The sequence below is a fragment of the Alligator mississippiensis genome, chromosome 11, assembly GCF_030867095.1.
Source record: "Alligator mississippiensis isolate rAllMis1 chromosome 11, rAllMis1, whole genome shotgun sequence".
Lineage (NCBI taxonomy): Eukaryota > Metazoa > Chordata > Crocodylia > Alligatoridae > Alligator > Alligator mississippiensis.
The window spans coordinates 20,275,559-20,302,178 of record NC_081834.1 but is presented as its reverse complement, the minus strand read 5'-3'; the positions used below and the strand labels follow the sequence as shown (position 1 = coordinate 20,302,178).

At 41.0% G+C, this 26,620-nt stretch overlaps 1 protein-coding gene across 3 annotated transcripts in view; it reads right to left on the bottom strand.

Annotated features, from left to right (window-relative positions):
- FBN1 (fibrillin 1) overlaps window positions 1-26,620 on the bottom strand; it is a 241,146-nt gene that overhangs the window by 49,508 nt on the left and 165,018 nt on the right. For 2 of the 3 annotated variants that reach the window (XM_059714655.1, XM_059714656.1), the window contains 13 exons: window positions 26,066-26,191; window positions 24,948-25,073; window positions 13,900-14,022; window positions 13,226-13,348; window positions 10,752-10,877; window positions 8,677-8,799; window positions 7,871-7,993; window positions 6,558-6,722; window positions 6,104-6,172; window positions 5,873-5,998; window positions 4,308-4,430; window positions 2,330-2,488; window positions 2,044-2,115 (listed from right to left, as the gene is read on the bottom strand). The exons of the other annotated variant lie outside the window; for it this stretch is intronic. In XM_059714655.1, coding sequence (XP_059570638.1) covers window positions 2,044-2,115; window positions 2,330-2,488; window positions 4,308-4,430; window positions 5,873-5,998; window positions 6,104-6,172; window positions 6,558-6,722; window positions 7,871-7,993; window positions 8,677-8,799; window positions 10,752-10,877; window positions 13,226-13,348; window positions 13,900-14,022; window positions 24,948-25,073; window positions 26,066-26,191 — 1,584 coding nt within the window. The remainder of the gene's footprint in view (window positions 1-2,043; window positions 2,116-2,329; window positions 2,489-4,307; window positions 4,431-5,872; window positions 5,999-6,103; window positions 6,173-6,557; window positions 6,723-7,870; window positions 7,994-8,676; window positions 8,800-10,751; window positions 10,878-13,225; window positions 13,349-13,899; window positions 14,023-24,947; window positions 25,074-26,065; window positions 26,192-26,620) is intronic. 3 annotated transcript variants of the gene reach the window in all.

Here is a 26,620-nt window from a genome sequence, read left to right as displayed (position 1 = left end):
TGTGAATCAAAACAAAACAGAATCCCAAAAGGATCCTTGTCTTTGAGTTCCTCATTTCCTCTCTCTCTCATTTTTGCAATTTGTTATAAACAATTCAAATGTTACACATAATAATGCATGTGTGGCAAAGTGGGAGGTCCCCAACCAGCCACAGTGCTGATTTCCCACTGCCACTGGGCACACCACCTACCTCTCTCACCTGTCACACCTTGCTGTTAAGTAATTAGTTGGTAACGAGGTGGGAGGCTGCCTTTCGAGGGCCTGGATATCTAAGGGCCAAAAGTACACGCTCCTACCACCCCTTAACATGTCCCATGCCTTGCAGATGTAGCTCACAGCTGTACTAAGCTCCAGCCTGAGGCCAGGCCCAACTTGTCACAGTATTGAGTATCTTTCACTGTGCCCTGCTCAGGCTACACTCAAACTGCCTCCCTCTCACAAAGACCTCTCACTCTCCACCACCTCTCACCTGGGCTCTTTCATCCCACCCTTCCTGGGCCTCACACGTACTGCCCCTTCTCTCCTGAGGACCACATTCACTCTGCCCTCACCCACAGGGTCCTCAGGCTTCCTACTCTTCAATCCCCGGCCAGCAAGCGTGCAGCCTTTTGGGCATCTCCCACTACCCTCGTCTGAGTAAGCGCTGGACAATTCACTAAATGCTGTGCTGACTTTGCCACTGGTCTTGTAGCCGGGTAACTCCCCCAGCTGCTCTCCAACAAGGGGCTGATGGCTCGTCCCCTGTTCTCTTTACGGCTTCTCCTCTGCTGCCCTCCAATCAGCCTCCAGCCCACCTATGGCCTCAGGCGCCCTAAGGCTTACCTGGACCTAACTCAGGCCCCCATGCTAGCAGGACCTACCCTCAAGCCCCCTGCTCACAGGGACCCAACTTGAGCCCCTTACTCGCAGGGCCGTATCTCATGCCCCCGTGTTCGCAGGGCCCCACAATTACCACTCTCTACTCGCCCTTCTCTCCAGGGCTTCACGACTGCCACTCTCGTGCAGGCCTTCAGGTGCCCCTCTGCACCCCACTGCACACTGCCCACACTCTGGTGTCTTGCACCTCGCAGGGCTCAGGTGCCACACCTGGGCGTGCCTGGCCCTCTACTGCCTCTCGTGTTAAATAACCCACCCAAAAGCAGGGGCTGGGGTTAAGGAGCTCCTCCTTACCTTTCACTGGGGAGGTAACTGGCCTGGCATTTCCTGGGGGCTCCTGCACCACTAGGAGCCCAGCCAGGCCACCCTTCCCCAGCTGGATGCAGTTTCAATTCATGCCCAGGACCAAGAGCCTCCTGCCCTTACCTCCTAGCTGTTCTCAGAGGAGCAGCTCCTCCAGGAAACATTCCTTCCTCAGTGTCTGGCAGCGAACTGCTGCCCCCAGCCCTGCTGGTCTAGGGTTTAAAATGGCCACTTGTCAGGACTGGGCCGCACCTGCCTGTTGCCTGACCCAGGTCTTCAAATGGCAGAGCACTTAAGATGCTCTGGCCCCTACCTTCCCCCTTACAATATTTAGCAGAGAAGGCTTCTCCCTGCTGCTCATAAAAAACAGGCTCCCCCAGAGCCTGTGATAGCCCTAAAAGTGGTGAGTACCCCACTGGTGCTCCACCACAACATGTAAGTAATCTGACTGAAGAGGAAAAGGGATTTTTGTGTTAATCTCGTACACAAGGGGATTGGTGTGAACTGTCAGATTAAATCGGTGCTTGAGTCAGAAGGAAAGACTCCTAATTCCTTTCAAACTTAAAAGAGGATTGGCCTTACTCCCAGATGATCATAGCCCATTGTCCATTCAGCGAGGCTTGATTAAAACATCTTTATAGCCTGACACTGCCTTGATCACAAGCAGCTGTAATCAGGGCTGCCAGCTAGAAGGAGCTAGGCAGAAAGTTTGCAGGATCAGATTTAAGTTAAGGGTTGAACTCCACTGTATTGTTTGGTCTTTATTCCTCTCCAGGAAAAAACTAATTGTGGAAACAAAGCCTCCCTTTTCCTAGCACATAGGTGGTATGGATTTTAGTTCTCAACAGAGTAATCACAACTCACCAACTGGTAACCCTGTATAAATGTCAATGAAGAAACCAGGCCTTTGACTTCCACAGAGTGTTGAAAATTCATCTATAATAAGAAAACAAGATGACTCAAATTATCTCAATTTTTTCATGCAAGGCTAAATTTCCCCCTTTTCCTGTACTTGGATAGGCACATGCACAAACACATACAGAAATACATGAAAACATAACCCTCTCCCCTTAACTTTATAATAGGTTGCATGGTTATAAATTTTATAATAGCTAGTATGGTTATAAACATTTTCAAATTAAAAACCTACCTGTACTAGGAATAGGGCACTGCTCACAAGGCTTATTCCATGCTCTCCCAATGTTGTAGGAACAGCAGCACATTTTCTTGGTCATGTTAAAGAGAAGCTCTCCATCACAGGTTTGATTGTCTGCATAATAATTTCTGTAGCAGAGACTCCTTCTCATATCTGAAATAAAAAACCAAAAACATATGACAGTACCATGTTTTAAGAGCTCTGCTGAAACATATGACAAAGCTCGTATGACAGTAAGAGGTCATATTTATCAGTCACCTCATACTTATTAGTTACCTCCTTTCCCAAACACACTGAGAATATTACTAGGTTAGAAGACCACAACTTTTAAACACCTGACTTCTGTAGCTCTCCCCAGAGGTTGCTGAAGACAGGTTTTTCTCTAGCATTTTACAACCTTGCTAGAAGTGACTCCTAAAACCTTTGAAAAACTTGAAATGTTGGGTCAAATATGTTCTCTCACTTGTCTAATAGCTCCACAGTAAAGTGTCACCATCTACACATGCACCCCTATTAGACCAGAGAAAACTAATTAACTATACTGTGGGATAGTATTGCCTGACAAGTACTATCTTATGGCAGAGTTTTTTACTCTGCTGCAATGCATGTGTAGACGGTGACCAGGGCTGGATGGGGCACAAGGGTGCTACAGTGCGGGGGCTGCCTACCGGCTAGCCCCACACTGTAGCATCCTTGTGCTCCAGCCCCTCCACAGCACATTGAGCCAAAGGGGAGCAGCTCCAGGCTGGCAGGCTGAACCCCCCAGTCCCCTGCCAGCCAGGACTGCACCGCCCCAGGTCAATATGCTACAGTCGTGGAAGCAAAATTAAACACTGCACCTAGCAACAATAATATCATGTGAAGATATGCCCATTGAAACTCAACTCCAAAAGCTTCAAAAGGGTGGTGTGAAGCCAGTAGAAGGAGACCCATGGCTCCTTGGCTCCTCTTCTCTTGAGGAGCAGCTGTAATCAGGGATGCCAGCTAGAAGGAGCTAGGCAGAAAGTCTGCAGGATCAGATTTAAGTACCGTGTAAATAACTCTGCCACAGGGCATTATAATATTGCAGGTCATCATTTTTCAGGGACCATTTTGAAAAGAGATGCATTCAGGATGTTATTGTGTATAGCCCCAGAATTAGGATAGAAAGGTCACAAAACCTTCCAGAGCAAAGGCTGAACACAGTAACAATCCTTGAGCAAAAGCACCAATTGAATCACAGACTCTTAATGAAGCATCGCCATCATTCAGCTCCAGAGCATGAGAAATACAGGACAAGGTCTAGCCATGTGCTGTCCTCTACAATGCGATGGTTAACAGTGCCTAGGCAAGTTCTGCTGGGATGCTGTCTACTGTGCTGCCTCTACGGCAGCCAGTGATTTTTCAAGCCACAGACTGGCTTGTGTTATACAAAAACAGTTTATCTTTTGAGGCCTGGTCCTACTCCCACTGAAGTCAATGGGAGTTCTGCCACTGACTTCACTGGAAGAAGAATAAGCCTGTGATGCTCAGACATTCCAGCCTGAAAACATTATAGCCGTCCATCAATTTTTACAATAATGCCCAGTGGAGAGGCTCTGTGCATAGATCAATAACATGATATGGCCCAAAGTACCCATGAAATATCACTCTTGCCAAGGGATTAAAATGGAAAATTCATTCCACATGAAGAGCAAATATAACACCTTTTTACTGTGGTTGGAAGGAAACAGTAACATTGTTTTGCCAATCTAAACAGACTACACTGATTGTGAGTTGTTTTCTAATAAACCTCTGACAAAAACCTTAGTTTACTTAATGAAAATAAAGAAAGAGACTAGACCCTCAGTTACACGGACATTGCCAGAACTACATTTGATTCATGACTGTTCTTCTGTGTAGCTTACTCAGTGGAGCCATTTACACTAGCTGCTGCCCTGGCACAAAGTGTAAAGGCAAAATCTTAAAAAAAAACAACCAAAAAACCTCTTACCCATACAGTTGTTGCCACCATTGACTTGCATGTAGTCAGGAGGACAGATACAGGTGTAGTTTCCAACAGTGTTATAACAAGTGCCAGGTCCACAAATTCCAGGTGTTTCACATTCATTGACATCTAATAAGAAAACCAAAAGTCATTACATAACCACAGTTTATATCAGTCTCAATTGTGTTGAGACACTAGTAAATTTGGGTTAAGATGGCCCAGCAGTTTTTGGGGCAAGAATATACTGCTAAGACTACTTAATGGTCTGGGTCAGGATGGGCAGAGAGTGTATAGGAGAGGGAGTAATACCATGAATAGTCATCTCCACAGGTGAGCCAAAAGGCCTCACAGCTAAGGTGGGGCTTGGGCTGTTAGTAGATTCAAAGGGATGGGCCAGTGACAGCCAATTTCCTCTAAACTTTTGCCTCAGCAGTCATCTTTGGATATGCTCTAAAATCAGGTAAAAATCACATCCATGTCTCCTCTCTAGGTACCAATCACCCCTTATGACAAGAGAACCCAAGGAAGATAAGAGTCCCAGTAAACTAGCAGGAGTAAGCCTGACAGAGCCAAAGTCACCTTATCTTATCTTAAACAAAACTGATTTAGTGAATTTTGATTCGATGGGCTAGAGATGGTAGAATAGTTGTGCTCAGCAAATGGGGCAACAATTACATCAAAAGTCTCCAAGCAAAGGGAGAAAGTAAAAGATGTATACTTGAAAATTGCTTAAACAGCCTTGCTCATTTTAAACAATATTGGGCCATCAACAGAGAAAGATCTGTACGGACAAGTAGACTTATACCTTCTCTCCACTTAACAGGAAGCCTGTTAACAAGTTGAGCTGCATGTATACAGTCCTGCATGAAAAGTCTTTCTGCTTGATTTTTAGCCTGTAAGCTCTTTGTGGCATGAATCTTCTTATATTTACCTAGCCTTAGCACATCACAGCCATTATGGAAAACTAATAAATATTACTAATGGTCTGAGAAGCTTAATATACTCTGAACAATGGAAAAGTAGGCATCAGGTTTGGGGATTTTGTCAAAATTTGATACAAAATGCAACCTATAGGCTTCATGGGATAAGTACATAGCATGATGCACTAAATGCATGCTACCTGCTCACTGTGGAGAATGAAGGCTGCAGTACTAGAAATATTTTCAGTTAGAGACTCAAGCTTTAGATTGGAAAAAGACAGACAATGAGCTGCACTTAAAAGAGGATGATGCCATTTCCACCTGCCCAACAAACCCAAGCAGCCATCTGTTTGTTTGTTTGTTTTATTGCTTAGTCAAGGTAAATAATTACACTGTCTACCAAAGAACTGCTATTTCTTAGAGTTAGCTGGTAAATCAGAAGATGTTAGACAAAAAGTTATAAAAATTTCCACCAAGTCAAAAAGGAGTTCTTTATTAACAAATACCGTGATGGAAAATTTTTGACCAGCTCTACTTTCTCTGCATTTACACATCTTGTTTTGGCAGACTGATTGATTTTGATGGATGTTGAGTTGTCAACACTTTGTATGAAATAACTGCCAATGCTGGGTAAATCCAAGGACCACATACCATCACATACTCTAGTGTCTTCATTTAAATAGTAGCCAGATGGACACTGACATTGGAAGCTTCCAAACGTATTGATACATTTTCCTCCTTGGCAAAGTCCAGGTAGTTCTTGACACTCATCAATATCTAGAAAAGTGAAAACGCCAGTATGATTATATGGCAAAAAGAGTCTATTTCACCAAAGAATTTTGTCATTGTAGACATGTAAAATATTTAAATAATAAGTATTACCCTCCAATATAACTGTAATCGGGTTTGGTCGGAATCCTTCCCCTCCAGGGCACAGAACCTTATACTCAGCTGAAAAAAAAAAGGTTTTATGAATTTTCAAAACAATAATATTTGAACTTGGAAATCTCATTCCTGGGAACTTAAATTTAAGGGGCATAAAACAGCCTCAGCAAAATAAGGTGTCACCTATTAATATAACATTGAGTATTGCTTTCCCCACTAGATAGTACAGTTTTACCTGCAACAGCACAATTATGCAGGGACAAATACAATGTTCTTTTTGCTGATCTTATGTCAATTCCAAAAGATTTTGTATTGTGAGTGGTATAATAATAAGATATTGCAGTACATGTATATACACAGCATGTGGTAATACTAGAACTGTGCTATCCAGAGTAAGTAGAGAAAATAAGCAAAATATATTGTTATCTGTAATTACGTTATGTCAACTTACTTGAGTTCACAGCTGGGCAATGTTCACAAGGAATTCCCCAAGCTTTTCCTAGGGAACAGCAGCAGGATGCTTTGGAAACACCAACCCCAATCTCATTGCTGCAGAAGGTACCTCCATTATCTCCTCGTGTTTTAACTTCCAAGTAGCAGTTGCCAGAACGGGTATCTATTCAAAATATACACCAAGCCAAACATTATATTGCAGGGGAGGGTTGACTTCTTTCCTTTCTTTCCCTTTCTACCCCCAAGGCTCATTTATCACCTTTTCTCTATCTTACACTTAGACTGTTAGCATCTTGGGGGAAAGACCAGTTATTTGTTTGTGTTTAAGCAGCACTTAGCACGATGGGATCCTGGTCCATGTCTAGTAATCCTAGGAGCTATGGTAATATAAAATAATAATAAAAAATGATGACACTAGTTTCAGTGCTGTGGAAGTTATCCTTGCAAGATAATACAGGGTTTTACTCGAAGTATTAGGATCACTTCCATCCACAGAGGCCATTTGTGTTAGAACTGGTGTTAGAACACCAGTAACTGGGGAAAATGTTTCTCTTTAAGTCCTCCCATGGAAACCAGTGAGACTGCTTAAAGACTAAGGACTTTCTCAGCTTGAATAGAAGCGTTACATTTGCTGTAACACTCATTTAGGTGCATACTTTCATTTATACTTGTCTCTCCCCATCTCCCTGAACCCTGGCCCTAATTCTAGGAACTGCTACTTTCATATGACTTTGATGTTAATGTAATATAGATAAATACCCATTTATTAAATTAATATATTTGGAAAGTAAGATGCATGCGACTTTGAAGACCATCTCTCCCTCCCTGCACTGACCTCTTAAACAATTCAGAATCAAGGAGTACCAGACAAGTACTGAATGGTTGGGGTCTAACTCTCACAAGAACATTTCCCTTGGTCATGACAGTATGGTTTGGCCAGCTGTACCTACAGTCAGGTCTGAAGGAGTGTTGTTGGCTTTAAGCCACACCTTTGGGTTCTTTCAATCCTGGGACCAGATGGAGGCTTGTTTGGGCTTCATGCAATTTAAAGCAGCCTCATGGCTTCTCCAATTTGTGCACAGCGGCATCATACACTGAAGGGGCGTTTGGCAGTAGGGGAGGGCTCCAGTGCAGCAGTACTCTAGCTATACTCCCTTTCCTTCCACCAACTTAAACCAGGGGCAGTAGGATGGGAGTCGGAGAGTCCTCCCAAACAGCTATACACCATCTGGTGGACTGCCTCAGCCAGCTGTTACCATTACGATCTATTTGTAAGACTACTTCTCAATAATAAAGAAAATGATATCTTACCAACACAGCCAACACGGGTTGGATTCAGCTCAAAATCAGGGGGACACTCACAGGTGTAACTGCCTGGGGTATTGACACATGTGCCACTGATACAGGTTGTAGGGTCTGTACATTCATTAACATCTGCAACAATAAAAGCAGGGCAGTTAGAAAATACCCCAGTATAACACATAAGCCAACAATATGCTATGTGTCAGTCTGTCAGACTCAGGAAATCGCGATACTATGGCTTATCATGTGTTGTATCTTAGTCATTCTCCAGACAGCTGCAAAGTACCACTGAAACTTTAGAAACAGATGTGTTATCCTGATATGCAGTCGACATTTCATGGAGAATACTTCATTTTCATCAGAAAAGAATAATTCTATGAAAAGAAATGCAGTGAGAATTGCATGTGTTGTTCAAAAAATATTATCAGTTAAAAACATTTAGGAGCACTTGTACTTTATGTTACTGTGAACAGGAAGTGTAGCACACAGCAGATCTCTTCCAATAGATGTGGAAGGAAAGACACAATGCCTCTGTTCTGTTTCCTTTTCTTCTCTTGACCCAGTGGAACCTTGGGCATCCACTGCTTAGCCACGCACAGGTTGGGAGGATGACTACACAAGCCCCCAAGTTAGGCAAAGTATTTGCATGAAATTTCCTGCTGACTCTTTTGTGCCACTTTGCTGTTTTGCGCTGAAGGATCCAGGACAATTCTATGTTTTCTTTATAATCTAACACAGCACCAGCTTTGCCAAAAGACTAGGCCAAGATAACAATAGCTACGTTAAAAACAATGACATTTAAAATGAATCTTTACCTGTGCAGTTACCACCGCTTCTGTCTAATTCATAGCCCGTCTCACACTCACATCGGAATAGACCAGGGAGGTTATGACAAGTTCCATAGACGCAGATCTTAGAAAGGGTACACTCATCAATATCTTTAAGAAAAAAAAAATGGGGAAAAACAAATTCCATTAAATTTTCACTATACAGAGAAATGAAATCTTGCATGAATCAGCATTCAGAAAACTAAACATGGAACTGAAGTCTGGCTGTTTCTGTATACTCCATAAAATATGTTTTAGATTTGAAATAATAATATATAGATTTACATTTGGAACCTAAAGGATCCAATCTAGAACCCCTAACTCAGGCAAAAAACTCTCACTGGAGGCACTGGGAGTTGTGCCAGAACTAATCTGAACCCTAACTGTGGGTTCTTCTGAGGAATAGTGAATTTTAACACGGAAACAAATATGCCTTAGAGAAGTGAAATTCAACTCTATGCCAATGGACAGTACCGGGAGGGGATGACTTCAGTGAATCACAGGCCCTACTATGAGGGTGAATTTCACCTTATATCAGGTTTACTGCATCCAACACATTTTAGACAGACTGTATTCATTTTCTGGGACTAACTACTATAGGTATTTTGCCTGAGTAAGGACTGCAGCATCAAACTCAATGTTTACAGAATACTGTATGAACTGCATAATGAACTACAAACTCAATCCAGTAACAAGAGCTCGTGTTTACAAAGGACTTGAAAATGCTTCTATGGTTAGTATACATAGCAGAGACATCAAGAGAAGGCTGTTGTAGCAACAGAAGAGAGGCACTATATGAGCTATTAAATGTAAGTTTTAAGATTATTTTGGTTGAAAGTAAATGGCTTCATAGATAAACCATTAAGAAATCAATTTTTGTTTTAATATACATGGACTTCCAACTCTCACAATTTATGCCTTATACTTTATCAGTAAAAAAATAATACATGGAACACTTTTGGGTAGCAAAAGTACACAATCCTATTTATGGTCTTCTTATGAATGTCATCCAATACCTGTGTCTATAATACATTCAAACTAGTTGAGTTTAAAGATCTCAGTATTGGAGAAAATATACATTTATTTATAGATCTGAGCATATAATTTACTAATTGATTTTGTCTTTGTTTTCTATTAGTTAACACATTGTAAAATTCTAGCATTTTTGTACTCCCAATTAATTTAGATTTTTTCATATTTCCCCTTCTCCCACCTTTTGAGTGACTTGCAGAATATCGACTGTTTACAAGGCAAGGTATTGCTCTGACTTCTGACTTCAGGACTTAACTAACCAACTAGTGCAATGCAAACTGTGGATCTCAAATACATCATTTGAAACATACTTGGAGTAAATATTCACACACCTAATCTTTATATTCCTATTTCACATGCATTTCAAACTCCTGAACTCTCATACATAAGGGTTGCAAACTGCTGAGTGGCAACTCACTTTCAAAACTCAGCAGATGTTGATGGGAACTTTTTTCCGCTGGGTTTGCTACAATCTCGTTGTCTCATCTTTCTAAATTGTACCCTTCCTTACATTGGATAATTATGACTTTGTATAATCACAGTTCATAGAAGTTGCTCAGAACACTTTATCAGCTACCAAATCAATACTTCATAATAGATTCGGGGTCTGATCCAAAGCCTAGTGAAATCAGTGGGGGGGGGGGTGTCTTTATATTGACTTCTGCAGCCTTGTTTCCCATATATTAGTCTTCCTATATATTAGAGACAATATTATGATGGTTTCTGCTAAAGTGACATGAATTGAATAGCAAACCAAGGAAAACGGCCTAGATGATAATCCATCATGGTGGAAAAGACTCTTCACAGAACTTCTCTCACTCTCCGGAGCTGGCTGAGAGCTCTGGAGCTCTGAGACAAAATTAGTATCTGGACACAAACAGGAAAACATGACATTCTACCCTTGGCTGTATTTCTTTTGACCAATGTGTTTTCCACCAGTTAACATAAGTGCAACTGCTTGTAACATTTTTCAAAAATAAAGTGTTAAGACAGAATTTGCAGAGTGTTGTTTAAAGCTTACAGTGAATTACCTTCACATGCTTTCCTATCCAGACTTGGCAAAAATCCCATATCACATTCACAGCGATATCCTCCAGGGACATTGAGGCACTGCCCATTTTCACAGAGGTTCAGGTTTTCTGAGCATTCATCAAGATCTGTAACAGAAAGAGGAATTGCATTTTACTGTGAATACGTCTCACTAACAATTGATCAGCTAAGATAAATTGTGATTGCTCACTGAAAAATGAGTCTAGTTAAATGTTTAGCCTGTCATACTAAAAGTCTAGGGGCAGTTTTTCACTTTGAAAATATGATTTGTAATAAAATAAAGCAGCAGCAAAAGGTAAAAACTGTTAAAAGTAGTTAAATCTAATAACAAGTGCAGGGAGTGGAGTCATTTAAACTTAGAGCCAAATTTAGACATGATAATAAAATTCACATGCTCTCATCATTATGGTTTGTATTACAGCAGAGCCTTGAGGCCCCAAATGAGATCAGGGGTCTCCTGTGGTAGGTGTTGTCCAGCATACAAACAAATGGTAAGAGAGACTCGCTGCTTCACTGAGCTTTTATTCTAAACAGACAATACAGACAGAGTGGGAGGAGAAACAGACAAGAGGGGTGAAGTGGCCTATTCCAGGTCACACCGTTGTATGGCTGGACTATACGGCTGTTGAGAAATAAATTGGCCCCTTTCTCTAGTTGACATTTTACACATCACATGTGCTGCAATGGAGCACAGCTGGAAGTCTCAGTGTAAAAATCTAGGACTGAGAAAGCAAAAGCACCCCAGATCAAGATTGATGCTGCATGCCTTGGCAGAAGGCTTCCACAACACTTGTCTGCTCCAGTTTGGGTTCTACCCACTTTTCAAATTCCTAAGTAATAAACAAGATAAACATCAGAGTCCAATCAAAATGTGGGAACTTAATAAATGCTTGTTTTTAAAACAAAAAGGATATTGCAGTCCATAAACTTTTCAAAATAAAGAACTTACATATTGAAAATAAAACAGTTGTACATTATGAAGGCCATTTGAGAAGCAGAATCAGATTTGAAAATTGTATACAATGCAAGAAACAGAGTTCTAGTGTTTATTCATACAACTGAATAATTCAAACATAATTTACTTCAAATCAGCTGGGGCAGATTACCAGTTGGAATAAAACAGTGTAGTCAACAGGGAGGTACTGATTTACACCAACTGAGGATCTGCCCAATTAAGCATCTCTTTTAGGACTCTATTTTGTTGTGCATCGCTGTAGAATAACTTTGGCATAAAATCTATAACAGGAGCCGACAAAATATGGCCCATGGCCTGGATCCGGCCTGTCAGGCCATTCTATCCAGCCCGGAGGGCCCCTAAACAAATTTAGAAAATGTATATTTATCTGCTCCTGGCTGCCCATCAATGATGACAGGAGCCAGGGGTTCTAGGATCCAGGGGAAGCCACTAGGATTCACCAGTAAGGCCAGCCCATCCCTGCCCTGCCCCCAGCCCTCTCCCACTCCCTCTCCCCCGAGCTGCATCACAAGACCAGGGGGCTCATGCCAGTACCCCAGGGCCAGGAGCAGGAGGTGGCAGGTGTATTGGGGGGGGAGGGTCTGATCACAAGATGGCAACCAAGGGTGGGGCACCTGTCAAGGGATGGGGCAACCAATGCAGCCCTTGACAGCTTGCCTAAACTCAGTAAATGGCCCTCCGCCTGAAATAATTGCTCACCCCAATCTATAACAATAATCAAAATCCTTAGTGCAAAAACAAAGTTACTAGTGACAACTTTTATATGAGCTAATTTGCTCTTCAATGCAGAAAACTCTCAAGGTGGGGAACATCACCAAACAAATTTATAGTCTATAACATTAGGATTCAGAAGTAGCTGCTTGTCATATTTCAGCACTGTATCCTGAGACCATAATCCAGATGATGCAGAAAAAGGACAGCGAACATATGCTAACTTCTGGAAGGCAAACATATTCCTAGGCAACTGTATGAAGGAATATAAACAGATGTGCCTCATTACTCAAGTGTCATGTGGGTGGCCTATAATCTGGTTTATTAATTGGTTCAATCACAGCACCAAGCACTGTTTTAATAAGTTTGCCACCCACCTTTATTAACAAGCAACACTCATAGAAGCCTTTCACAGGGAAAAATGCCATTGAGTTTCATTGGCCAGCCTTTTCGTAACAAATGATGTTATGTTACATGAAATGGGAGACTGTGACGCAATATCTCAGGATATACCTTAACATAAGACTGGAAAGATTCAAAACAAACATTTTTGTCTTCAGTCTAATGCTTCCTTACTTCAATTAAATGGGAGGCTTCCTGGAGCACAGAAAGACTGCGGCATCAGGGCTTTAGGATTGTAAAATTTTGGATCAGCACTTGAAATTAAATTATGCTACATGTAAGAAAAAGGTAAATTTTCCCTACAACTAACCACTTCAGATGCTTGCTTGGGCATTTCATTCCAGTACTTGCTCACTTCAAACTCACCTGTACAAGTGAAGCCATCTCCTGTGTAACCTTCTTTACAAAGGCAACGGTAAGAGCCCAGGGTGTTCTTGCAATCAGCATGTGGGCTGCAGTTGTGTGTTCCATTGGAGCATTCATCCAAATCTTTAAATATAAAAGACAGTCATATTGGTAAAAAACAGTTTCAATGGAACCTTTAAGATACTCAATATATGGCACAGAAAAACTCTATTCTGAATATCCTTCATAATAAAAACAATGCACTATGTAGTTTGTTTTGTTTTTTGTTGGGTTTTTTTAAATTTGACATGTTTTTTATGAGCTTTTATTCAGACAGCAAGAAAAACAACACATATAATGTATCACTGGATATTCTAGATTACCACATTCAGTGGTCTGGACTGGACGCCAACTGTTCTGTTCTCAAAGAGCAAAGATTCGGGACATGACAGAAGTAATCCAGGCCAGGATTAAGCTCACCAATTACTACCCCATGGTCCTAGCCCATGTGGGTACTAATGATGCGGCCAGGAGAACCCCCGATCACCTGATGACGGACTACAGTGCTCTGGGCGACGTGCTGAGGGAGTTCGGTGCACAGGTGGTATTCTCTTCCATCCTACCAGTGAACAGACGCGGAAGACGGCACGAGAACTGCATTAGAGAGACCAACTGTAAGAATACACGAAACTTACCTGAGCATGTGACACCACTTCCAACCCAACCTAAGCTGCAACTGCATTTGAAACTTCCTGCTGTGTTTGTGCATATGGCATGTCTGTCACAGTTATGGGCTCCAATTTCACACTCGTTGATATCTGCAATGACACAGGCAGTTTTGAAAGAGTCTGTATGTCAAGGTTTTCTCACATTCAGCACAACTGATGCACAGAACACTACAAATTAGCTCTATAAATGTGACCAAAGGTTTGAGTTTTTTTCAAGACATGTAAAAAATAGGTGCAAAAGAAACAGACCAATGACAAAGAAGAACTACTTAATAGCTTGTGGGTTTCAAACATGCACTGTCCTATTGTTTTCTATACTCTTCTTTGAGAGTTAAGCAGTACTTTTGCAGAATAGTATAACATATTCTAAAGTCCCAATTAAGATCCATACCATAAGGAGAAAAATCAACGCATTAAGATTTCCACTTTTTCCCTGTATGCTCCAGGAAGAGTAAGTTCACAAGTCTCCAAGATGAAGAGGCATACCAGCCACAGGGAGCTCTAAGACTGAAGTAGATGCTCTACATTTTGGATCCTATGTTCTCCAACAGTCTTGGAAATCCCTTGGGCCAAACCTGCTTATTTAGAGCTGGTATATGACAAAGAATTTGGTCCCTGCATTAGAGAGATGCTAACATAATTTACCAGGCTACCACTTACAGGGTCATACCTTAGACTGTTCTTAGTTTACCTAAGGAGTGAGATGCAAAGCTTGCTTTCTACTGTTGCCATCTAACCATACGACCTCCTTTTTGCCTAAGGGCTGCTTTAAATTGCAACAGAGCCCCTTCCTCCACCAAGGAACCAATATGGAATGCAGCAATATGCTCAGAGCTCTACAATACCAGTGGGGTTGGTGGTTTATACCAGTTCTTCACCACACTAATTCCTCCCCTTGCCAGGCATGTCACCAACCAAACAATTCAGCCAGGCTTTGCACTCCCAGGAGGGACCAAAGCAGAGGGTGGGGGAAGGGGAGGTTGTTAGGAACTGTTCCAAGGTATTTAGTCTTAATGTGAAGGTTGATGGAAGTAAAACTTGCTCTTGAAGCAAGTTATTTCTTAAGAACTCAAGAAACCTGAACAAAGCGGAGGAGAGAAAAGCATCCTTGAAGGCAGCAGATGCCATCCATCCAAACCCTCAAAGTATGCAACCTTGTCAGCACATTCCACTTCAGTGTTTGGTATTTTCACCTTAATTTTGATTCTTGGATAGTGTCAAAATATATAGGCAGAAGAATAAACCAAGCACAGCTCTTTTATGTTAGGAAACAAATTCATGCTTCATATAAGCACCTAGAGAACATATAAACTCAAAGATACTGTTTTCAGAAATTGTCTTGGTAGCTACAACAAATGCTGCAGAAATTCTACACATACGAGCCATAGATTTTACAGCCTTTGCTGTAACCTAGCACTCTCTGTGTTTTGGTTTGCTTCCATACACGGGTAGTATATTGTCTAGCATCACTTCAAATCTCTTATGAGTTTTTGTCATTTGTTACTAGGCTTTTTGCTTCCTTTACTGTTGTATTTGGTTAAATCACACTATTCTGCAGAATACCCAATGGAAAGGAAAACCTAAGGTACAAACTTGGTATGATCCAACATACATGGAGCCCAATTCCTTCTCTCTTGGAGAAATGATTGAGCAAAGGCATGGAGCATTGACTGGAAAGCATAGATCCCCAGCCCCAAACCTAGTGATAGTACTAATCCCACTGCATGTTATTTTTGCTTTTCTATGGAAGGCAAGTGAATGGAGTTCAGGGCTCCTTTGCCTATCTGCTAGGATGAGAGAGAGGTCTGAAGCAGATGCCTAAGTGTGTACATTCCCAGTGTTTGGGCATTCCTACTGAGGTGAGTTCAAAACCTGCCTGTGCAGATCTAGGTACAGATCTGAAGCTGGCAGCCTGATTCCATCACTAATCAATCAAGACTAAGACTAGCACTCCTAGAAAACATAAAGATAGGCATGGCACACTTTTTATATCTAAAATAAGAGGTCAAGAAAAGAAAAATCATAGAACATATTTGCCTTCACTACATGAAAAAAATCTGTAAGATGACAATACCACGGAGAGCAGGAAACTCATGTCAAAAGTCTTAAAGGGAGTTAAGAACATGAATTATGGCTTGCAGGACAGGGAAGGTTAGGAACTATTTCTAGAGGTCAGGTAGAGTATATATTGGTGTACAAAAGGAAAAGAAAAACCCAGCAGTTTGCACTTTAACCTTTACGGGATATGAGAAGAAACAAGTTGTTAAACCACTGCAAATATTAAGGGTGCTCTGTATTTGCTTACATGATTCTCAGAAATATTCAAACAATTGCATGCTTCCTCATAACCTTTGGTGAACAACAAAACAACATAGAAAAACCCACTTCCTTCCAGATTTTTCTGCCAAGAATTTTTAAACTACCAATAGTTATGCTACAAGTCATATAGAGAATCTTTATTATGGAAACCTGAGCAATACAATTCAGCCCTACATCAGATGATCATGGACTCTAATAGGAGCAAGACAGGATCCACAAATGTAAAAGTAAACTATGCATCACTTCTAGCTTATCAAATTCTGCTTTATGAAGCCAAATGCTAGAAAGTGAATTTTCTTAGGATGTATCCTGATATCAGCAAATGGACACACCAGATTTTTGCGGTGCCAAGGAGTTAATGTAATTATAATAAAATGGGCCTTTCAGGTTAGTCACGTTATTATTTCAGACAACTTCAGCTGGACTTTACTACAAGGGCTGTCATGCTGGATCTAGAGGTGTCCTGCTTTTAGTTCTAAGGCTCTGATCTTGCTGGCAGCATTACTGATCTTCTGGGGATCTAGTGTATCTCACTGTAAACACTCTGAAGAACATGCCCTAATCCTCACACTCACTAAGGTGGGATGTCCTGACTATACTTGTCTATTGCTACCCTTTTTGTGTCTATTCTAGGCTGGATGTCACACACTGGCAATCTCTATTGGATGAAAGTAGGTTGTAAGTCATGAAAGTAAATCTATAACAAGTATGGACTTTTACAAAGGGATAAACTCCCACATTATATAATCCATTGAAATGCCTAATTATGAGCTTTGTTCCAAGCTCTGAAGTCCTCGCTCAGCTTTTATTCAGAAAAAAAATATGTAATTGACTTCAAATGAGTTTTGGTTGAATAAAGACAGATTAAGTACTGCAAAATGCATCTCCTAATAACATTCACCATCACAGGGATGTTAGGAGACTTAACTCATTTATGAATGCAAAGTGCTTTCGGCTTTAGATGAAAGCTGCTACAGAAATGAACAATATCATTCTCATCCTCATTTCAGCTTGTATTTATTTTCAAAGCCATCTGCATTTAAACACAGATTGTGTTCTGTCATAATTAATTTGGTCTCCTTGCATCCTGTGGCTGAATTATAAGCTTGACTTTATTGCATTGCAACTATTTCCAGAGCAAAAAGAAAGATCTCAGATCAAATAAAGTCCTGTCTAAAGAGGGCAGTAATTTCAGCAGAAGTTGTACCCACTTAAGTTGGGGATTAATTTGGATTTATGTTGCTATAAGAACTGAGTTATTACTTCACAAGGTAAAACAAGATGGGGAAAGGGAGCTCTGAAGGGCAAGGCTTTATTCAAACACAAATCTCTTCAATGACAGCACAGCCCAGATTCTACTACACTTAGGGTATGGATAAACAGGCCTTTTAGATGCTTTAAACGATGAGAGAAAATTGTTCAGAGCTGTTTGAAATGTGCACTGTAAGTGTTATGTCTGCATGATCCTATAGAGACACAACAGAGGTAAATTGCCGTAACTTTGATCCTGAGTAAACCAGGGTTAAGTCGGAGTGGTTTGGCTGTATCTGTATAACTACAAGATCATGCTGATGCAACAGTTGCTTTGTAACAGTTCACACTGTATCTTTTGGCATGGCTACAATTTTTAGGTGCGTCTATACATTCTCTCTAATAAGCAGTACCTTGCTTGCCAAATAGTTCCATCCCTTTCAAAAGCACTACTCAAAAAGTAAAGTGCTACTCAACCTGACCCAAAGAGAACACAAAATTCCCATTGACATCAGCAGAATACTCATCAGAGTGCAGAGTTGAAGTGCTCCTCTGTATAAAGTACATTTTTTGCTTAAGCTTTCTCCAGGACGAAATTTCTCCTTTATAATTAAAGCTGCTACAAGCCAAAAGAAGCACAGAAATTCCGATCAAAGACTGACACTACATCCTCAGTAGGTCCCACTGTGTTCCACGCTGCAGTACACATTATCTTTGTAACTGCACAGCTCCCATTAACATTAAGGGAGTTGTCTGATTACAACAGATTAGAACGCATACAATAAGTAACATGCAGATCTGATATGAAAGTCATTCCAAGCAATTCAAAGATAAATTGCCAGTTTCCATGTTTATATTGGGTCTATTAACTCTCTTTTCTAGCAAACATTTTTTTTTCAAATATTAAGCAATAAATAAGGCATCCTCCCACCAAACAGTTGCATATTTGCAACTGTACATATACAATCATACATGTACAACTGAATGACCAAATACCCAGTTAGTATGTGCACCATCACCAAATATTATCTGAAAATTAGGGACCTAGAGCAGAGAGCAACCTTTTTTAGGGATAAGTCATCATGTCTTTACACATCCCTCTGCACATGATTAGTGTGGAAGGTACCATACTATTTCTGTTGGCAATGGTAGAAGTGGTGGAAGAAAGCTGGACTTCAGAAATATCTGCTGTTTTTTTGAAAATCTTGATCCACTATCACCCTGAGGCTAATGAACTGAAAGCCCATGAACATCCACACATTCAACTCAGCACACTCAGTCCAGGAAAGGCCCTCTGCACTACTTACCCTTCAGATCAAAGGCTTCAAGTAGGGGCTTAAATGACCTGTAGGAGCTGATGCACGCTGTTTGAGTGGGTGAATTTAATCCAGCCTCAATCTATTGTATAAACCACTTCTGTCAATGTCTGCAAATCTCTGTACAAGCATCCTCTGACTTTTTATATGTATTTTTGGCTCTCTCTGAACGTTTTGTCAACTTTATCAGACTGCTGTCCATCTGTATTTTGAGTTGGTGCCTCTATTCTGTGGAGCAGATCACTTGGAAGTTGCATTGCACGTCTCTTCCTAAATCCCTACTTGCCTGAGATAATCCTATGTAAGAACTTCTCTTAGACCTAGCCCCATTTCTTTCCTAACTCTGGAAAGTGGTGACCTAGAAAACCTTTGCTTTCCTTTGGAAGTGGTCTCAGCATTTATTTAGTTTCTCACTATAAACATCGCCCTATTTCACATGGGGCAATTCATGTCTATCCAGAAGCAGAGTAGGTTTATGACATCAGCCATAGGCACAGAGTTATTCCTGGAGAATGCAGCTTCCAATTTTATAGGGCGTTTGTAACAACACTTTAAAGCAGGTTTAAAGTGGGTTAAATGCCTTTTGCACTGCTTTAATGGCATTGCTGTTTGCACATTCAGCAGTGTATTGAGGGTTAATTCTAGCTGCTGTAGAACATGCAGCAGCGTAATGTGCCTTAAATCATTTTGGGATGCAGCAAAAGACTTTGGGGCACTGCAAAGTAAAGCAGCTCGGAGGAGTTCTAGTTTCCTACCCTATAGCCATGGAGGGAAGCACTGGGCTCCATGCAGCTCAGGGGCTGTGCAGGCAGACCATGCAGGCAGCCTGGCAGCAGCCCAGGAAGGCAGGCTCCACAGAAGGAGCAAAAAAAGCAGTGAGGCTGATTTCCCCCGCCCCTGAGCCTGCCTGCCTGACCTGCACAGGGGCCTGGTGCTTCCCTCCGTGGCTACGGTGCCCCCCAGGACTGCCCGAGCCAGGTGCCTGCAGGCGGGTGCCACCTGGGATGCCGGGTGCCGCTGCCACAGAGGGAAGCACCAGCCCCACCACCTACCTGCAGCTCAGGGACTGCTCTGCCCACCAGCAGCTCACTCTCCCCACCCCACCACTGGAGAGGCAGGTAAGGATCAGGCTCCAACATGGGTGTACATGACACAGGGGTTTACTTAACCCTAAATTGAAGCAGTGTTTTTTAAAAACACTGCTTCAATTTAGGGAGAAGTAAACCCCTGTGTCATGTAAAAATGCCCATAAAGAGGAAATGCATTTGTTCCACTGATACCAGAGTTCTCTTGTGCCAACAGATCGAGGCATGGCATACTGTTATTGAACAGAGGACAGATGCAGGGACAGGTTTCAGAATGCAGAACTTTTTACAAGCTACAATGCTAGGGCTTCTCAAAGTCAATGGGTGTGATGCTGAGTAAGAGCATCAGGGCCTTCTTTTTGGGTCCTCTCTGTCAACATATTTGTTTTCAAATGTGCAGCTAATTAACAATTGGTATTGACTGCTCCTTCATCCATAATTACTAACAACACCTGGACACATGGAGAATGCTATTTTCACTCTTATTAATTTCCAGATTACATAAAAACAAGAGGCCCTTATACTGCATCCTCCTTAGTCAGTCAATACTTCAAATGGCTTCAGTGGGAGTACTGGCTAATTCAGGAATACTGGACAAGACCCACATTCTCCATCTGAGAGGTAGTCACTAGACACAAGATCATGTCTAGAAGCAGACAAAGCCCCTCCTTCAATTCTAGGTTGCCCATCATGTTTCAGAATTTCCTGCCCCTACTGTTTCTGCTCATAAAACATGGTGTAGAAATATAAATCCTGCATCTTTAGGCTCAGTTAAAAAAATCCCTATTAGCACAAACTTGTGCTTGCATTGTTATGATTGATTGTCAGTTTATGAGCGTTTCCTGTGACCTAATTTACCCTGACATGGCTGTGTCTCTCTCAGGATGTTCCCATGCATGGAACTTCTACTTGGATCAAGTTCCATGCATGGGAACATGCATAGGATCTGCACATGGTCAGCAGGGACAGGATGGGATCAAGTAAATGTCCTGAATTTTCTGGGCCACACCTGAATTCCAGGGTCATGCCCCACTCCTTCAAAAAGATTGTTAAAATGAGAATTTTTAAAATTGGTCCCGAGTTGGCTGAACCCTCTGTACATTTCTGCAGCGCATCTTGCTGCATTTGCTCAGAGGATGCAAGGTAATGGTCCTTGCTATTGCGTGTAAATATGGCTATACTGCTTCTACAAGCAACATAGCCACAATTACCTGGTGTTGTGCCAGGTTACTTTGTTCTGCCTCTCACCCAAGCTGATCGGAGCTGGTGCAGCACTGCATGAACATGGCTATACTAATTAGTTTGAAGAGGGCAGAAGCAAATCCAATGTGTGCAGCGTCGGAGTTAATTACTTCTCAACACAGCTAAACAGCCCACCTGTGGTGGCTGCACCAACCAGAACCAAAAGTTGTTTAAATTATTTCCACTTTTGTCGGTCTGTGGAATATCTGGGATGGTGTCCTAGAATTTGCTCCTAGAACCTGGTCACATTGATAGGGGCCTGTTTCTGCCACCAAGTTACATGTAGTATAATTTCAGGTAGAAATTTGGCTCAGATGATTTCAGCATGGAAGAGTGTTTTACAAAAATCAGAGCAGCAGCAGATGAGCTGGTTTTCTGCACTGTAAGTCCAGAGAACTACAAATTAAAATGAGAATGAAAAATTAAAATTAGCTGACCTAAGCCAGTCATGGGGAAGCCTGTTTTGAGAATAAATAAAAATAAAAATATTTGTAGTTCTCTGCACAAAGTGGTTTCAGAAGCAACGTATATCTTTGCATAAAACTTTTTTTAACCTAAACTGTCCACATTCTTGCTGAGAACTGAAGGTGGGGGGGAAAATAACATCTGTGTGGGATGGGAATGTAAGGCAGTGGGTGGATTCTGAATACTGCTAAATGATTGGGGAAAAAAACATGTTTATTTGTTAAAATGGAAACAATAAGTAATGACAAGGGAGCTGAAATATTTAGACAAAACTGTAATGGAACCCAGAGGATATTATTTAGTTGTTCTCATGAAGCAGAAAACCTCCCATCTGAAGCTTCATACACATTTTTGTAATTTTTTTTCTACAGGAATACTTGTTATTAAAAACCAAGGGTGCTTTTGAATAGACTGACAAGGAAATAATTCTGCACTCTTATCATGTTGCTGGTCTGGAAATATACAGAATCCCTCTGTGACAGAAACACTAAATACCGCTCTCATGAGACTCACCTACTTGGGCATAAGAAGGTCAGCTGTGACATTAGGATTGTTAAAAAAAAAAAAGCAACAATATTGGGAATTCATGACCTATATACAAACCGTGTTTTTAATTTTAATGTGTGGGAATGTGCATATTTTGACACTAGTGGGGACTTTATTTCTCACTTTGCCCTGTGATGAGGAACTCCCCTTTGAAAGCCTTTGGTTTGGAAAGTGTTCATTTCTATCTCTCTTTTTATACCTGGTATCCTTACAAACTAGCCCTAGCATTCACTTGCCTACGGCTTTCATTTGCTGACCATTAGCTGCTTCCTGCAGTAGCAGATTGACCAAGTGTGTAAGAATGTAAGACTGTAAATTAAAAGAATGTAATTATCAGATTATAGTAAGAATGAACTTGACCTGCAGTTTATGCTGTTCTAGTATCTTGAGATGTCCTTGTATTTAATTTTGTTCTGTCCATAGCTTAATTCCTGAAGTAATGCTCTGACTCAGACTGAACTAACAAACTGACCAAGATTTGCACTGTAGACCAGTTCCATGTAGATCTAGTCCGTTCCTTCCTATACTCAAAGAACACGATCTACACAGACTGCAGCAACTCCTTCTGCCTGGAGACACTGCTTTACTCAACTAGATGCAACAGAACCCAGATCATTCCCATCCAGGGAGTTCAGAACCTGCTAAATTCACAGCAAGTGGCAAAATTCAGAACAAACCGGTCAGGTGTTTGCTGCAGTTTTTCCTTCAAAGGCCCTGTTTCCTTGATCAATAGGAGTTTATCAGGGGTCTTCTGATCACAGCTGATCAGAGAAGTGGCAACTTTGAATGAAAAGCCATAGCAAACAGCTGCAGCTCCTCAGTAGTGCTGTGCAGCTGCTTGCTGTGGCTCTGTATCCCCTCAGATACTTCCGCAAGCAAGCGAGGAACCTAAGGCTCTGCTGTATTTGCCTAGTAGTACCCCTTCTGGTGGTTCACAGGAACTGCTTTTCCCTGCTTTGCTCGTGGGAGTCTAAGCACATAGTAGCTCCTTCTGGGTTGGCATTCTTCCTCCCCTTTCCCAATACCCTGCAAAGCCAGCAGAATAGCTTTTCAGACTCTCTCACTCCCACTTATCTCACCCAAATAAAGCAGTGTTCTTGGTATGCCATAACCCGTCACCTTCCCTCTCCACTCAGCCTTCTGGCTGCTCTTCAGTCTAGCAAGCCCCTCTGCCTGGAAGCAGGTATATGCCACTGTGGTTAAATGAGCCACACAGGACACTTGAGGGACTCATGTCCAGCAAGCATCTGAATGTGACCAGGAAAACCAATGAATGTGGGAGGGGCTGCTTGAAAGGCAAGTACTTTGCAAGTGATTATAGGAGGGAAAGGCTGAGGGAATATTACACAAAAGAGAGTAGCAGAAATGACAGTTTGGATCTGTCCAGATATTCATGCTTGATTCTGGAGGGATCTGTAAGGAGAGATTTCCTTGCCTCCATTCTCCTATTACTAAACCAAGGCTGCAAGGGATATGTTCTCAAGTTGGGTTTTCTTGTTTGTTTGTTTTGTTTTACTCTGAACTACACCAGATGTCACCAGGCTAGTGGCATTTCCAGAAACTGCCCCTGGGAATAACACTTCAGAGCCCTTCCCGGCAGAGCCTTGCTTTGTCCTTCCACCTCCTACCAATTACATAATACTTCCTTACTGTTTAATCCACTAGCATAACCCTGGGGATGTCACAGGACAACATTTGTCTCATCACCATTCATCACCCTGAGAGTGATAGCTGTGCCATGAGTAATTGAGCAGCACAGGTGTGCTGTACTTCTGTAGAGCTGCAAGCTTTGTATCTTTTCATACAATTTAGAATAAAGAAAAAGAATGCTGAAACATTGGTAAAACTAAGTGTTTCTTGGCTTTAGATCAGTTCACATGCAAGTAAAAGGCAGCTGTTGCTAATGCAAAACTGTTCATGCAGAGTCCAACACATGAGGTAGAACACCATTTCCCACATTGTTTTGTCCATACAGCCATATGAAAATGCAGCATCATGTATTTTGGACCCATATTGTACATTAATAATATACTTCTATAAGGGCAGACTTCAGAATGTATGCTTTGCCTTCCAAAGACTGCCAGAACTGTGTTTATGCTAGATCTGTATTGAAAATTAAATTAAATGTATGTTTATGTTCATATTTTAGGCAAAGACTATGAATCTCAGCACCCTGGCTCAAGATGCTAGCACTGGTATTATTAATGTTAGTGCCCTGTCAGCCTGCACACTTGAATCTCAGCACTGTTGGCTGCCTCCAGATATGAAATAATGTATATTTTGGTTTAGCAGAACTATTTTGATATAATTCAGTTAGTCATGTATCTGTACTGCTGCCACTTCTCAAAAAATTGAAAATGTATTTTAGCATATATTTCAAGCCACTACTGTTTGCCAAAGTAACATTTGGATAGGATGCCTATTATTTGCATACACAGTATACAGTTTCCTAATCCAAATCCAGTGTGGTTGTCTTTATGTGGTCTTTGGTGGTCTCATCATGTTACGCTGAATTGCAGGTTCTGTTCTGTCCTACCAGCAGGCATACAATAATGGGCCCAATTTTGCTCTGAATATAATTTTGTCACTCACTTCAATAGGAGCAGGATCAGGCCCTATATTATGCCAAACAAACTTAGCATAACTCCAACTCAGCAAGTACATCCGAGAAACTTAACATTTCATAGCGGTAACTGCAATCATACAGAGCCAAAAGAGATTTTGCAAGCTAGAAAAAGGACACAGAGAATCTCAAATTATACAATTGTTAATTGTTGACTTTAAAATGTACCTGTGCATCCAGTTGTTCCTTTTTTGCCTGAATATCCCATGTCACAATGACAGATAAACGAGCCTTTTGTATTCTCACAGGTTCCACTCAGACAGATGTGTGGATCCAGATCACACTCATTAACATCTGAAAAACAATTTTAAAATTTACATCACAAAGTTCTTAGAAGGCAACTAACAAAGTCACTGAGATATGAACATTGGTACAAAAATGTATCTGTATCCATAGAGAAAATGAATTAGATTAAATATTCTTTGCCAATGTAAGACAGATAGCCAAATCAGATTTAACACTGCCACATTAGTATGTTTTTAAACATTTCCTACCTTCTCTTACATTCAGTTTACTTCCAACTTTCCTAAATAAATTCAAAAGATCAAATTCAATGATGAATTTGACCTATTGACTTTTCTCAATCTATTTTTTTCCAAATATATTTTGTAATGTTATAGTAAATGTGTTTCAGTTTAAAACTTTAAAAACAAAATTATATTCTTGGATCTCAACAAAGTGTTGAACTTCTCTCATAATTTTGTCCTGGGGGCAAGTTTTGGCCAGTGCTATGACTAGGATGGCAAAAAATTTTCCCAGTCTAGTTCTGGGTCTCTAGCAAATCTGGCCTACAGAGCCATTCTGATTTCAGCTACACAGGAGCATTCTGGAAGGAACTCCAAAGAGCATCTCACAATTCTTGCACCCTAATTCAGCCAGAGCTCACCACCCACAGATTCTTTCTGCTCTTGACCAAGATAATCTGAATAGTTAAGGTGTGTATGTGGCCTTAGTGAGTCAAATGAATCATAACAAAATGCTGCTCTAACAATGTCACCATTTGTCTGCTCTGAGGAAAAGATCAAGTTAGCATAGTGTTGGAACTTAAATTTTACTTTCAGCTCTTTTTTTTTTTCAAATGCACATAATTCAGCAAATATTTCCATAGTCTACAGGTGCAATTTCAAAACACCTGATCATCTGCCTGTCTTGCTAGGAAGATCATTAATATGCCTGCTTGTTTGCATATTTTAAATAAACTGATTATCTTATTATCAGATTTATTCAACTAAGGCAGACCAGACTGATTATTAGGAAGAGTAGAGAACAGAGATATTTTCACTTGCCGACACATGTCTTCATATCTTCAGATGCCATGAATCCATCATAACAAAGACACCTGTATTCTCCTGGTATGTTTGTGCACTGGCCTCCATCGCAAATGTTAGGATTGTCTTCACACTCATCAATGTCTACAGGGAAAGTTTAGATTAAGATATACTTTAGATGTGTGTACGTTGTCATGAAACACAATCCACCAAATCCTACAAACAAATGTCAATGATTTTGACAAATGTGTATAAGACTAAATCTTCCAATTAAGCCAAATACAGCATTGCACAAATTAGCCTTTTGGCAAAAGGACTCTTTCATCCCAATGGGAATGGAAGCAAGGCTTGCATACTGTCACCAAATACTATGGAACCTTTGTCACACAACACAACCAAGTTATAGTTGGAGGTTTTGGATGCAGACTTGCTATTCCACACAAAATTCCTATAGATTTCAACAGGAGCCACAGCCTATGAACATAAGCAAGATCAAACAGAATCAGCACCATCTTCAAATGATTAAAAAGTATGTGCTTATTTCATTAAAATCTTTAGTTATTTGTATTTTTT